The following is a 15712-nucleotide window of genomic DNA, read 5'->3' on the forward strand; positions in this document are numbered from 1 at the left end:
GCATAAAAACTGTATTGAGTGTTAAAATATTCCTCCTTGTCACAATCTACCCAATTGGGTTTGTGACTTTTCCTGTTTGCACTTCATATGCTGTTGCATTTCTTCAACCAGCTGCTGCTCCTGTGCATCATTTAGATATTTCCAGGTTTCCAGGCTTGATTTTTGTTTATCAAATCACGATTCATTTGCTAATTTAGCTTTCCTGATGAGGTTGTCCATTTCTGAATCTTGCACCCCCTATCCATGGCACGGCTCTTCTCGCTGTCCAATGAGACAAACCGGGGACAGTTTGTCTCATTAGACAACTAGTTGACTGACACAGCCATCAGTCTTTCTAAGTCTTGCAGAACTGAACCACTGTACCATGACAATGCAGCTGGTGGAACAGCAATCATGTAACAACTACCACTCGCTTGCATGGTGCAGCAAAACACAGTCTGGATATGGATGACATGTGTTTGTTTGTGTGTTTGCATGTGAAGTACTTGTTTGTTTATATTGGCACGTTTGTTCTTCTGGCCGTTTCATGTAACACCACCTCATCCATGTACGCACACGCACACAATGTTACATAAGCATGCAGTCTGACGCGGCGTGTCAATGCAATCACCAGCGGACGGACTGCCTGGATTTGTGGGCGTGTGAATGACACACACACGCATGCATATAGATAAAGACGCACAAAGAGATGTTGTGCATTGCTTTTGTACAATGGTTAATAACTCTGCTGAAGTTTAAGGAGAGGCAATGGGCCTTTGACGGGTTAGCTTTAGGCAGCTGGTTGCTTCTGTGAAGTGAGCATTAAGCTATCCTGTTAGCATTAGCGGCTATGACACCGCGGTCAGATGAAGCATTTTTCATCTCAACTTGTTTTTTAGTTTATACATTTCAAATACTCATCATTCTCATTTGTTTTTAGAAGTTCAAGCTGAACAACTGTTTTCATTTAGTTATTAGTTCAGGCAGATAGAAATATGCTTTTTAAAATCATTATTATTGTGAATTTATTAAGGGACCTTAAGTATACCTTACTTTATATATAAAGTATGCAACATACACATGTAATATTGTAATGAAGACAGGTGCCATGGACCATAATATATTGTGATGATAATTATTCACACACTCACAAACACTAACAGCTGCAACTGTCGGCCCTTACTGTCACCTCAACAGCCATGAACTCCCCAGTACCCCCCCCCCCCCCCCCCCCCCCCCCCCCCCACCACCACCACTAGTCCCGCCTCCTTCTTTCCTTCATTCCCTAACTCTCTCTGTGTCTCGTCTCATCATTTCTTTGTCCTTTTTACTCACGTCTATGGTTTTAAGGGGATGGGGGTGCATCTGTCTGCCCCCTCTGCTCCACATTGCTGTTGTTGAGCAGGCACATTTGACTCCTCCCACCATACGTGCATAATAATCCCTCTGATCCCCCCCGTTTCTCTCTCTCTTTCTGTTCCCGTGTGGGATCAAGCATCCTGTCAGCTTGACTGACAGACAGTTTGACATGTGGTGGAGAGAGAGAGAGAAACACGCAGTGAGATAATTTGTGTGTGTGTGTGAGAGAGGGAGGAAATAAAGGAGGGGGAAAGGGAGGATGAGTGATGTAGAGATTAGTTCAGAGGAATAGATGCTATTGCTGCTCTGTTGCACATTGATGCAGTGAAGTGAACTTTGGGAGCACTGTCCACTTGCTTGGATAGCTTGTTTCATCTCTGCTTTGCCAATTTGTTTGGGACCTTTTTTTGGGGGGGGGTAGCTGCAGAGCGAGAGCTGGAGCTTCAGATTGTCTTCCATGGACTAGCTTGTTCACCGCTGGTTTGTTGGAGAACCCTCAAGCAGCAGCCGCTGGACTGACGAGCGTTCGACACTCTCTGAGGAGAAAGTGAGATGAGACGAGGGCGAAGGCGGTGACAGGTGGAGAAAAGGCTGGACAGATAAGATGGGTGCTGGTGCTCGCCTCGCAAATACGTGGAGAAAAAAACACCGTGTGGCTATTTAGTAGGTAGTGTGAGGTGTATCGTTTGCTGGCCTCGTGTAGGAAGCCAGAGGAAAGACCATGTCAATCATCCGCTGCTGCTTTATCCTCAAACTGACCCCGCCTGGACGCTAGAAGGAGGCCAGAGAGAGAGAGAGAGAGAGAGGAGATCAAGCTTAGAGAAGAAGGGGAATGGAGAGAAAGAGGAAGTAGACGGCACATGGGAGGTGTGCAAATGTTTGGTGTTTATTTTTGGAAATGAATCAAGTTCGCTGTATTGGCATACAATCCGACGGAGAGAACTGTGTAGTGGAGAACAAAGCAGGCCTTTAAAATACAATTGAAAATGTAAACGCAGCACAGGGTTGGTGGTGCTGTACTGAGTGGCTCCAGTAAGGTAAACGGGCGGTTACGTTGCAGTGCGGTTTGCAGTGTGATACTTTGGTTTTGTCCAAAATAAGGGCTGTGCAGCATGTCATGTGGTGTATGCTGTCGCTCCACGGTGGTAATCTGTAGCAGATGTACTGGACATGCTTTACCAAAACATGAGACGAGTAAGTCAATATCACAGATCTGTGTGTTTATGTGTGTGTGTTTTTTTTTACAGTAAACAGTTTCCGCTGTCTGCTGTATCGCTTTGGTTTTGTGATCAAATCTTTCAAAATAAAAGAATTTAATCACTTTGCTGTTCTTTCTGACAGGCCAACCCCCCTCCAGTGGTGGTCAACACCGACAGTGTCGACACCCCCCCATACGTGAGTACTGGTTTAAATATATTGTTTAGTAAAATCTTAAGTTTATTTTCCTCCGTGTGTAATACCCCCAAAAATAAGATTTGCTGTGTTTTTTATAAAGTAGAATGAGCTGCATCTACATTTGGGGCGGATGTTCTTTTTACGGAGCCTCCGTGTTTCTGTGGAGAACCAAACCTTTAGCGTTTTTACATCGTCCACTTTCCTCGACACAATTGGTCCACAGGATAAGTTTCAGTTTGTTGCATTCTGCAACCTCATTGCTGAATGTCTCCAAACATACTGCACTTTTGAAGCGTTTTCTTCGAAAAAGCAAAATAGGGTTAAATCAAAGATATTTTAAGACTCATGTAGAGCTATATTTTTGAGGTTGAGCGCTCAATACATTATATTCCCAATTAAGTCTACATATGAATTGTCATCTATTGTTATTCTACAAACATTTTTTCTGAAAAAACATATGAGCCATTCATCATATGAACAGTCATTTACTGTATAAAGCACTTTCTGGAGCTTCTACTATACGTGTTTGGCAACTCCCCATTAAAAAAATGCGCAATTCATCCTGGATTTAGACAGAGAGCTTTGTCCAGAATTAAATGGCTCCAGATGTCATTCTACCGGTTGCCAGCTGCCACAGAGAATGACTGTCGGCTGTTGTTGGATACGTTTATTATGTCATTACTATGAATTACTCTTTGCTGAACTTTCTGGGATACAAGACACAGAGAGATAAAGATATTTCTTCGTGGCAGAATTATCTTATCACTGACATAATTATCTTATCACTGACATAATATTTGGATGCTGTCTTCTTCCATAAGTGTGATTCATGTACAAAAAACAGATCCTACTAACAAACAGATACACTGTTTTAATCTCTTCTAGTGTCACTTTTAATAAATAGTAAACTACTTCATGCATTAACGTAAAAGCAAAGTTGGATTACTTTATGATGCTTTTTATAGATATTACTTTGTTAAACAACAAAGATCACAATCATGTTTACAGGGATTTGAGGCTCCTGCTTTTAAAAGGCAGAAAGATATTATTTTCCAAATCTTTTCAAAATAATCCAATGTTTTGTGTTCGTGGTAAATTTGTGTGGCCTTTAATCAAGTGCCTATCCAGTTTGAACGTGTACACACTGAATAGTAGGTGAAAACAGACACACCGCACATTGGGGCTGATGGAAGATTGTGCCCCCGTTTGAACGACAGAAATTCAAAATCTGAACTAATCTGACTGCACAGAGACACAGATTACAGCCAAGGGGATTACATGGGCCATTGGGATGCCACTCGACCACTGTGTGTGTGTCTGTGTGTGTGTGTGCACGCCGGCCTACAACAAGACACTCATCTCCCAGTTTAAACCGACACAAAAAATATAATAGTCGCCTCAGATCGGATTTTATTCTGCGTGCTGTTCATTTAGTCAGGGAATCAAGATGTTAACGTTTCAGAGTTGGGCGGTCCTGCCTGAGTGTGATTGGCTTGTGGGTAATTCAGCAGGGACGTTCTTAAATATGACGTCAGAGGTACATCATCAGTAATACACATTACCAGTTTAATCCCTGGGATTTATGCGTCATTCATGAATTATCAAATGTCTAACTTGCATTTTCTATAATTCTGATGTTTGTTTCTATTTATTGATAATAATCCGTTCATGATCAAATATATCTGTTCATATCTTGGTTTAGAATTAGAAAGGAAAATTTCTTGAACTTCTGATTGATGTAGAAAAGTGGCATACTACATATTGAATGCACCTGCAAGTTGTGCAGAAACAGTGAGATATGTAATTAAAGGGCAACAGCTTAAACACGTTTTAATGTAAAAGCTTTACTGTTCAAGCTAATGAGCCTTTCAGTGTCCACTACAGGAAGCGACAGTTCCACGTTTAACCTTAATTGACCCACATCTCTTCTCTCCTTTTTCCTCTCCTTCTCTGACAGGTCAATGGAACAGAAGCAGATTATGAATATGAAGAAATCACGCTGGAACGGGTAAAGATTAACATGCAATGAAACAATCCTCTGCAAAGTGCATGCATGTAAACTGTAACATGTGCTGCAGTTATTTAATCAACCTTCTATTAGCAGCACCTGTTTAGACTGTCCTCCATAATAACATAAAAAATCCTAAAAACATCAACAAAGCCTTCAAAAGTAGAAATTATATTGAGTGCCAATTTAAAAGTAGGAGGAATCCTGTATTTCTTCTTTGAGTTAAACAAATTAAGAGACAAAAGTCAGTTGGTTTTCTTATGCCATTTTGGCAACTTTCATACATTTAATACATTATTTTGGCTATAAAATGACCAATGTGTTGCAATCAGTAAATGCTATATCCTCACACTGTTGAATATCACTTTGTTTATACAAACCAATAGCTTGTTTTCAAGTACTTCAAAATGCAGAATAAAAGCACTCTGGATCGTTGGTGATTAGATTCCCTATTTAAAAGTGTACTGTAAAAATAATGTAAAGATATTAAAATAATGATGTAGTTTGGAATAAATCAAAAGAACATTTTTAATGAAATGTAAGCTTAAATGGTAACCGGAACGTTTTGTTTAAAAAAGGACGACGTAAACCAATATGTTCTTCAATGAGGTATGTGAACATAGTACTGTTAACAGTAACATTCTGTATTTCTGTATAATTAATACTTTTACTTATTAATACCATAGGTTTATTTAACTGAAAGTATTCAGGACATCAACTTGTCTACTACAGTATGTCTACCTCATGAGTTCTTCTTTTATTGCTGTTTAAAAGTTACTTTGGTTCGTCTGAGGTTTGCAGATTAAAGAGTCTAAATTAATCTAAAGGGTAAAAAATATACATTTACAAAACCAGAAACGTTATAGTCATAAAACCTTCATCTGCTCAATGTCAACAATCTTGTAATTTATCTCACTCCTCTCCATCAGCTGATAATTATTCTTCCTTTACTTCATCCCACCACGGTCCGACTCTGCTGACCTTATTTCCTCGCCCTCTCTGTTCCTCGTCCTTCCGTACTTTCTTTTCTCTATCGACGTGCTCCCTCACTCATTATATTCCCCTTTCCCTTGTCCCGAGGCTCTCCCTCTCTCTCTCTCTCCCCCTCTATTCTCCTGTGACCTGGTTCTGTCTGCTTGACTGGATCTGCTTCAAAGATTCTACGGACATACACGCAAACACGGGCACAGACATGTCAGTTAAGAAAGCATGCGAGAGCGAGTGAAACAGACACAAAGTAAAAGCTGTCATCAGGTGTTGTTTTTGTCTCTGACTGACAGAGGCTACAATTTATTTGTGATGTCATCAAAAGCCGCACTATTACTTAATTTTTTGTGGGGGACTGAGTTTTGAAAGAAGAAAACAATTGTATTATGTTGTCTTTAAAAAATGTTTCATTGTCATTTTGACAGATGTGAGAATAGTTTCAGTGCTACTAACTAACTGCTGGCTGAGGATTCCGAGACAGGGACGATACATTTATCTTGGATGATCAAAGCTTCTGACAGAAATTATCTTTTAAAAACAGTATTTGTGTTTGGATATTTTTCCTTTCTTTCAAACCCCCTCTCTGTTTGTGTGCATGTGTAGGGTAACTCGGGTCTGGGGTTCAGTATTGCAGGAGGGACTGATAACCCTCATATTGGAGAAGACCCCTCTATCTTCATCACCAAGATCATACCTGGGGGGGCCGCCGCCCAGAACGGACGACTCAGGTACACGACACACACCGTTAGCTCATCGCCATTGACCGCAGCCTCCTCCTCCACTTCCTGTTTAACAGATACATGTTCCCCAACTAGACATCCAATTTCAGAGTGAAACACCAGCATTGTCCGGGAAGTGATGCGCTTTATTTGTCGTGCAACTTTCTTTCTTGAAAGTACCTTTGCCCTGCAGGGTGAATGACTGCATAGTGCGGGTGAATGAGACGGACGTCAGGGACGTGACCCACAGCGGGGCTGTGGAGGCGCTGAAGGACGCCGGAGGTCTGGTACGACTGTGCATAAGACGCAGGAAGAGCCTAACAGAGAGAATCCTGGATATCAAACTGGTCAAAGGACCCAAAGGTGAGGAAATACGATTGTTTTGATTTGATCCAGCACATTGGACTTGAAACGTGATGGTTGATGCTTCTGCTGCTTACTGCTGCTTACTTACTGCTGCATGAAAAAAGGAAACAATTCAAGTGTATCAAAACAATATGTCTAAATGTTGACTGTTAAAAAGTGCACAAGGATATCAAAATGTAGCACTGCAGACGGTGCAGAGAATACAAATGCAGACGGATGGCGCAGACAATACAAATATAAGTCTGATGATGTTTTTCTCCCAGGTTTAGGATTCAGTATCGCAGGTGGACTTGGAAACCAACATGTCCCGGGCGACAACGGCATTTATGTGACTAAGATCATCGAGGGAGGGGCTGCACACAAGGATGGACGGCTACAGATAGGGGACAAACTTATGGCTGTAAGAAATTTGCTTTTCACTAGCCTGAAATGTTGTCTAGTATGTAGATTGTGGTCGCTATCAAAGTAAGCTTTTATAGATCCACGCAAAGCGCAGTTTACTGTTTTAATCTAATCTACATCAAACACCACAACCATGTTAAATCAGGTTAATTCGCCCCACGTAGGCAATGAACATTGCTAATAACTCTACATGCCATGAATTGCTTTCACTGAATTCAGGTGGAATACCCTTTTACCCTAAATAAATCAAACTTGTAATTATTCCACAGTAACATTGTAAAATGTTGAGGGCTTCCCTTAATTCTAAAAACAGAAACAATCATTGCCCTCGATTATTAGGTTGTTACATATTAACTAACAATCTCTAAGGTTTATTAGAGAAACAATCGGCAAGAGCATGTTTTAATTAGATTGTTGCACTTCCAATTTATATCTTAGCCTGTATAGAGGTGATTTAATGCAGCTCCACAGCCATTCAGCAAGAAAATACAAACCATACATACATAATTAAAGCCTGTTCTCCACTAGGTTAATGTGTAGTCCATGGACGTAGCTGCACAAACGCACAATATCATCCACACTGTATGGATGTTTTCCTGTCTAGTATGGACATAGTTATTATATTTGTACATCTATATATGTAATATGATGTATTTATGATATATATGTGTGATCTACAGGTGAATGCCTCATGTTTGGAGGAGGTGACTCATGAAGATGCGGTGGCGGCCCTGAAGTCCACTCCTGACGTTGTTTACCTCCGCGTGGCCAAACACACCTCCGTTTTTATCAATGACAACTTCCCTCCGCCCGACGTCACTAATTGTAAGTACACATTACAATAATCAATTTCATAACATGAGTTTAAGGGATCCTGCATTCACCGGATAGCATAGACTTTTATTTACACAGACACAACTCGCAGACATCGTCAGGAGCAACCAGTCAATGCAGCATGTGCAGTAGCTGATCCATGGGATCAACTGTAAAATACAGAAGCGCTAGAGCACGGCGACCTTGAATGGGAAGATTGACCCTAACTGTGAGGTCATTATAGCTTTTATTTATGTTTAGTGAAGAGGTTACTAAACCTTGCTATAGATTTCCACTTTGGAACTGAATGTCACAAAAGGCTTTAGCCATAAAGGTTATTTTACTCCACACACGTTTAACACAAAACGTTTGTGAGAGCTTGAATAAGCATGTTGTTGTTTAAGATGCATCCTTAACAAATGACTCTAATAATGATGTGCTTATACAGCCTGTGATGATAATACAAAATACTTCTAGTACTTCCAACTTAAGTTGGTTTGAAACATTATACATTTTGGTTTAATAGACATTCTGACATCACCCAGACAACGTTATATAATAGTCTTATAAACAGATGATCCAGTGGATTACTGCGAGTTGTTCCCACTCCAAATAACCATTTTATCAAACAGCACGTACTTTATCCCCGCTGTGGGTTGAACGCATTACGAAGCGGTGTATACCACACCACCGTCTCCCGACATGTCAGCAATACGAGCCATACAAGCAGAACATGAGAGCACACACTCCGCCTTTTTAAAAGACATCAATGGGATGATGTTTCATGTATGATCATATGCTAAAATAAGAAGAAAAATTGGTGTGTCCTCCTCCAGCTTACTCCCCACATCAAGACAACCATATAAGCCCATACATGAGTGGCAGCCAGTCTGTAAGTCCCGCCCCATTGACCACGCCCAGATACTCGCCTCTGCCAAGGGCCTTGACCGGAGACGACGATGTCAACAGGTGAGACTTCACACACGTTTATCGGAGGGTACCAACAAAACTCTGATTGGAAATGTCTTTCTGTCAAAGAGTTTCTATGGACCCCTCTCAGATTTTCCAAAGATAACCACATATGTACAGTTGAACTACATACATATGTAGTAGCACAATGTGTAATGTGTAATCTAGACACGCTTTATGATGGGAAACAAAAAGGGGTCTGTTATCTTCCCCTCCGTTATTGCTTGTCTCATGTCCCTCTCTGAGGGAGTGGCCCCTCAAAGAGAAACATGAGACTAACAGGGACCCCAAAATACACTGAGTCATTTTCTCTGCCGTGTTGACTAAGGCCACAGATGTACACACAGTCACACACACACACACGCACAGTCACATTGAAACATGCAGATACACTCTCAGTGCTGCTCTATTGTCTTTAATCCATTTTAATGGACGGATTACAGCCTATCACAACCCAACTCGTCATTCAACTGGCGTCACCGTGGTTACGAGACTATGACTCATTTTGTCGTAACCCTCGGGGATCGCTTTGGTTGAGCCTCAAACCGACTGAAAAGTGGTCATTTTGGCATCTGTCCGTCTTCTTGCACTGACTGAATTTGTGTATGTCCCATTCATCTTTCACTCTTTGGCGCTCTGGTTAGTTTCAAGGGTGTCATCATATATTCATATACCAATTCCACTTTTCCTCTCTCAGCTCCTTAACTCGTGATATCTGTCAAAACTGATTTCCAGTGCACTCACGCTTCTTCATATACTGCAGCACACCGAGTCATGAGACCACTATAATTGAATGTGACTGGTAGTTGTAATGTTGACCGTTTATGACAAATAAACAGTTTAATGTGTATCTGTCAGGGCCCATCCCTGTTCAGAACCCTTTCAGCCAAAGACTTTCAGTTTTTGGAGGGATTATTTCCTATTGGCACTGTCAAAAAAAAACATTAAAATATACAAATACATTTTAATCAAGTCAAATGGTGATATGTCTAACCTGAGTAAGAACTGTTGCCATGGTGGTGGAGCAAAACAGGGACAGTGCAATACTGACACCTGCTGGTAATTATCCTGGAATGATTGTGGAAATGATCTTTCCTCCCACTGAGACAGACATTTATCAGGAAGCCATAGGCTTGTAACACAGATATAATATATTACCTTACCATACCTTTCCATACATTCATCCATGTAACTGGATCTTTTGCTATGGTCTAACAGGTTTTACAACAGAAAATGTGATGACGACTGTAAAACTGACAACTGAATACCATCATCACACTGTGTGTGTTATATTTGTGTCTCTTCCAGGGACCCAAGGCGGGTGGTGCTCCAGCGAGGATCCACAGGTCTTGGTTTTAACATTGTTGGAGGGGAAGATGGAGAAGGAATCTTCATCTCCTTCATTCTCGCCGGAGGTCCAGCGGATCTCTGTGGGGAGCTACAAAAGGGAGACCGCATCCTGTCGGTATGAGCCACAATTCAACCCTAACTGATACTGTATATTAAGAATAAACAAAACACGATCACCATTATTAATGACTGAAATTCGAATGTAATCCCTGTAAAGATTGTATACCGTAGGGTTATCAACGAGTCAGCGTGTTTATTTTTCTTTAGAACCTCATGAGGTTACATTACACAATAACTGAAATTGTTGCTGATGTTGACTATTTTGAATTTGATCTGAAATTGATCTTACATTCATCAGTGTTTTCATCTAAGAAATACTATTTTCTCTGCACATTACCAGTCACCACTAATGGCTGATTGCCGATTAGTTGTTCAAGCTGTATTTGGTGTTACACTAATGTGAAAAGGGGATTTAATTTTCTTCAATCAGGACTTTAGAGGCAATGATCATTTCTACAGAATGACTGTGACTGTATAAGAATGAAAGTACATGCAGTTAACAAAATGTTACCAAGATGTAAAGTGTTCTCAATGGCTCATTTCCCTCTGCATGTATTACTATTGATGAGCTTGGATTGTGGGTTGTGTGTGTGTGTGTGTAGGTGAACGGCGTGGACTTGTCCAGTGCGACACATGAACAGGCAGCCGCAGCTCTGAAGAATGCAGGACAGACCGTTACCATAGTAGCGCAGTACAGACCGGAGGGTGAGTACAGCTCAAACGGGACATTTTCTCGTGCTTTTCTAAACTGAAAGATTTAAAGTTTCCCGTGCGTGCAACAAACAAACACACATACACACAAACACACTGAGAGACGGACTGAGGTTTGCAAACAAGCAGCATCCTTTGTCTACTGGGAGTGACTGAGAAGGCTGTAACCTTGGAAACCAGGTTATGCCCGCTGATCGGCTCAGCTAATGGGATGCCGTCGTGCGCACAACGCATAGACAAACTCGCACACATGCACATAGGTGCATGTCTCCTGGTCCCTGACTGGTATCAGCACTGTATTATTAAGTCGAGAGCAGCTCTATGGAGGTGTTGTTGTAGTCGAGTCCAGAGTATAGTACACTTGTCAACAGGAGAAGAAAGTTATTTTTCTTTTTAATAAATATGCTTAATGTAAAGTTTTTGATTTTTTTTTATAGAGAGGAGTTTAAGCCAAAATATCAGAGATATGGTGCACAGTAATTAGCGTTTATGTAAATACTCATGGAGCCCAGATATTGAAGCAAATTAATGCTTGCCGAAATAGAAGAGGGCACAATTAATTTAGATGTGGAAGGCAAAGTCAGAACGTAATAATGTTCCCCAGGAGTTATCATATGCAAATGTTTGGAATCTTATAGATACAGCACAGGGGTATAATCAATACACCATGCCAAAAGTAAATAATAATGTATAGAGAATAAAAGACCATACTAGAAAGTGTATATTTAAATAAAGATTCTCAATGGAGTTTGTTTTCAGTTAAATGCCATTAAGAAATGATGTTGTCATGGTGCTGTGAATCTCAGAGATGGTCCCTTGATTTTTTAATTCTAAACTAACATTTCCACAATATTGACATATTGAAAGTTCATTGCTATTTTGAAGAGTAAAGTCAGCGGTTCACACTTTATATTGCATTCATGTCCACATTCATTAGTTATTTGTTTTTCTGAATTGCTGAACAGAACCTGTTGAGATGAAATACTGGCTGTCTCCTCTGCACTGATCACTGGAATAGTAACTTTGTACAAGTGTCTGTGACTATATAGCTATAATAGCTATAATTGTCTTATGTCTAAGTGTAACACCAGACAACTAAGTGCAGTAGGAGCCTAGATAGGCTAATAGGCTAGACAGACATTTGAAAACTCTCATCACACACATGAAATTCAATTCCTAATCAAGCAGAAAGTTACGTTTCTGCTTGATTACGTGTTCAAGTTCAAATGATTGGTTGGTCTCTGAGGATCACAAACACACCACACATGGCTCCTTCAAAGATGGCCAACTGATAACACATTTAGTCATCCCTCCCTACAATCACGGTGTTCTATAAATGTTTAGTTGATTTATTATTAAAAGGCAGAACAGCCTTTGGGGGAATATCGGAAATGCTCCTTTTAGTCTCAGCTGGCAAGGGGGCCTCATTTGTGTTTGATTAACCTCTGGGAGGCAAACAAGGGACAAGCTGTATGAATGTCATTGTACAGACAGGATACATTTAATTTTATTTGTGATAACAGTCGGTAACCAGACTTTAAATAATGTTTAATGTGCTGCAACTTAAGATCTAAGAAGCTATCTAGTCTGAAACTGACATTAGCGGTGCACTTTATTTTTGTGGCTCGTTCGACAAGCTAAAGCACAGGACAATACGTGTTCATGTCTGTAAATGAGATAAGATACTTCATAAGGAAAGACAATCTCCCTCGTGATCTAAAGCTATTATTACTAAATGCATTTATTTGATTGGCTCCGTGGAAACACCTCTTCCATACATCGACAGAAGACTGACAAATTAATGTAAAACGACAAAATCATGAAACCAAAAATCACCTAAATTTCTTGTGCTTTTACAACATACTATACTGAACGTGTGGATGAATAGCAGAGAAGGCTGCTGAGTAGGTGAAATGGGTCGAGTTTACCATTGAAGACTCCACAGAGGAGCAAACTCTTTCAAGGAGGTTTCTTACTTATGGGTCAGTTGGATTTTTGGTTATTTCTTTTTGGTTAAACTGAAACATTCCTTCTAAATCTTGCAGATGCTTGACAATTGAATGAGTGACAGTGGTGTGATGGTCTGTGGTTCTGGCTTGCTCCAGCTCCTTTTTGGAATTCTTTTTGCAATGCTGTATTATTATAGAGTTGACCACAGAGAGAAGTTATCCATGTGGCTCCAGCTGTCTCAGAGCAGACGACGTCTGGTATTAAACGTCAAGGTTTAATTTCACTTCAGCATTCTCTGATTTTGTCATTTCGTCCTCAAAAAGGATACATTCGGCAAGATTGTGTGTGGGTCCTGTTTTCGTGTGCGTTTGTTTTTCAGTGTCGTGACTCTGATTAGTGACTGTGGAATGAACTCTTATCTCAGACCTTCTGTCCACGCTGGGCTTTGGTGGCACCGTGTATGCATGTGTATGTTTGTCCATCTCCGATCCATTTTTTCCCCTTCCCGTGGAGATGGCATGCGGTGTCCAGCAGCGCCCGCTCTGTTTCACACACTCACTTCCTGCCAATGAGAGAGCAGCTCGAAATCACCTTCACCAGGAGAGGAAAGGTGTCTCTCTCGCCGTGAGTGGGCAGGTCTCCTCCTGTTATTTGTATTAAATACGGCACCTTGTGTACTCAAACACACAAACAGCTCTCCACGTGGGGCGTGTGCTAAATCGGGAAGCTGATTTAATCAATCCAGCAGAAATAGATCCGTTCATTTGAAGTAAAGCAGATGGAGAGTTTGGTCTGTGAAAGTCTTCATTCTGCATAAGAACGGCTGACATCAGCCATCATGTTTCAGGTTATTTTAAGCCAATTTATGCAATGCAATGCTCCCAAACTTGTATGCATTTTGCCAGGCAACTCTGTTTGACTGGATTCTCTCCAAAATATCCTTCTGCAGGATTTTTTGTAAGACATTATTTGGTACAGAATCAAGGTTGCTTGAATTGTGGTGAATTATTAATAATTAGCACATTAAAATGACAGAATTTATATTGAATCTCCGTCAAGAAGAGCTGTCCTTGTATTGTCAGCGCTCTCAGTAATGTTAGGATATCAGGGAAGTAATAATATTCAACTTTAATAAACTACCATGACAACATGCTAGATATCAACACTCAAATGAGTGTATTTTGAGCCCGCAAAGCTTTTCTTAACATACAACCAAACATGCAAAGTTAAAGTATTGGTAATACATTCAATTAATACCTCACCCAAGCCTGAATCCTAAATAGATGCAACACCGGGGGAACTTTTTTTGAAAAGTGTTCAGGCATGGACGACAAGTTCGATGCAGCTGAAGAGAAAACATTCTAAAATGTCGCAGTACTGACTATGATCTCCTCCTGTGTCAAAAGTGTTGTGACGTGGGACTGTTAATGCCTGCAGGTTGACAGCAGTATGAGTAACCAGGATTACCCACAACCATCCCAGAGACACACTGTCACACACACACACACACACACTGCATACACACGACACGCACAAAGGCGGCGGCTGTCAGCAGTAGCAGTAATACTGAGGTGATGCAGAGAGGATTATCTGCACTTCTGTTCCCCTGCTGTGGGTGTGTGCACACCAGTTGTTACGTAGAAGATTAGCAACTCTTTTTAGACACAAAGTTGTGGGAATAATATCTGCTGAATAAATACAGTAGGCCGCTATGCATCATTTTCTTTCCACATCTCTGTCCTTACCGTCCGGCTGGCAGAGCCTCCGCTCCTCTCCGGTGCTGATTGTGTCCGTGGTAAATGGGAAAGGGGATGATGTGAGATTTGCAGCGTGCTGCCATGTTAGTGGATTTTATTTAAGACAAAACGCTGTTTTTTTTTCTCCAGGCTTTTAAACTTTAATCCAGTAGGCCTACATCAACTTAAAAACCTTTTGCTATTTTTGCTCTTTTTCCCGTCTGGTCTTTTTTTTGTCGTCTGTAGACTCCACTGCAATCGGATCCGGTAATCAATACCAATAAAGATTACTCTACAGTATTCTATTAATTATAGATGAGTCTCCTCCAGGAATGTTATTTTCAGAGACAAGAGGGACTTCTACTTGATGCTTAAATACAAAGTCAAGCCATTGTTTAGATTATTCAATCCCAATTTAATATTGAAAATATTCAAACTTTGTAGTCATCTCCTTCCCTACCTTTTAAGCACACAGTGACACAGTGTCACTTGAATGTGACACAGACAATACAAATTACTTGTGATTATCATGTTGACATGAAATAAGAAGTAAAGACATGTTCTTGTATGTAGGTTGTCTACATTGCATGCATTTTCCTTCAAATGGATGTGATTCATTTTTAGAAATGCTGATCTGAAAGGGAAATGTTGGTGCAATGCCCATTAAAGGTAAGAACTGCCGTCTCCAGTGGTTTCCAGTGGGCACTGAAGCTGCACAATGTTAGAAAAGGTCTTTGCCAGCTGCTGAATGGAGGAACAATGCTCCTCAAGGGAGAGGATAGGAGAGGAGACAAGAGGAGAGGAGACAAGAGGTAAATGAGGAAAGGAGGGTATATTGAGCCCCAAAGTCATTAGTCTCTGTCATCACTCCTCCCCCGTATCTTTCTCTCCTCCTCCTCTCTTCTCCC

General features: G+C 40.8%; 1 protein-coding gene across 14 annotated transcripts in view; it reads left to right on the forward strand.

Annotated features, from left to right (window-relative positions):
* Positions 1 to 15712, forward strand: part of LOC120824323 (discs large homolog 1-like protein) — a 78480-nt gene that overhangs the window by 45433 nt on the left and 17335 nt on the right. For 13 of the 14 annotated variants that reach the window (XM_078107934.1, XM_078107935.1, XM_078107937.1 and 10 more), the window contains 9 exons: positions 2680 to 2733; positions 4691 to 4741; positions 6332 to 6456; positions 6641 to 6810; positions 7077 to 7213; positions 7896 to 8040; positions 8865 to 8997; positions 10306 to 10462; positions 11010 to 11112. In XM_078107934.1, coding sequence (XP_077964060.1) covers positions 2680 to 2733; positions 4691 to 4741; positions 6332 to 6456; positions 6641 to 6810; positions 7077 to 7213; positions 7896 to 8040; positions 8865 to 8997; positions 10306 to 10462; positions 11010 to 11112 — 1075 coding nt within the window. Of the gene's footprint in view, positions 1 to 1646; positions 2533 to 2679; positions 2734 to 4690; positions 4742 to 6331; positions 6457 to 6640; positions 6811 to 7076; positions 7214 to 7895; positions 8041 to 8864; positions 8998 to 10305; positions 10463 to 11009; positions 11113 to 15712 lie in introns of those variants that run through there. The other variant, XM_040185068.2, reaches the window with a different exon arrangement.

The sequence above is a fragment of the Gasterosteus aculeatus genome, chromosome 8 (assembly GCF_964276395.1).
Source record: "Gasterosteus aculeatus chromosome 8, fGasAcu3.hap1.1, whole genome shotgun sequence".
Classification (NCBI taxonomy): domain Eukaryota; kingdom Metazoa; phylum Chordata; class Actinopteri; order Perciformes; family Gasterosteidae; genus Gasterosteus; species Gasterosteus aculeatus.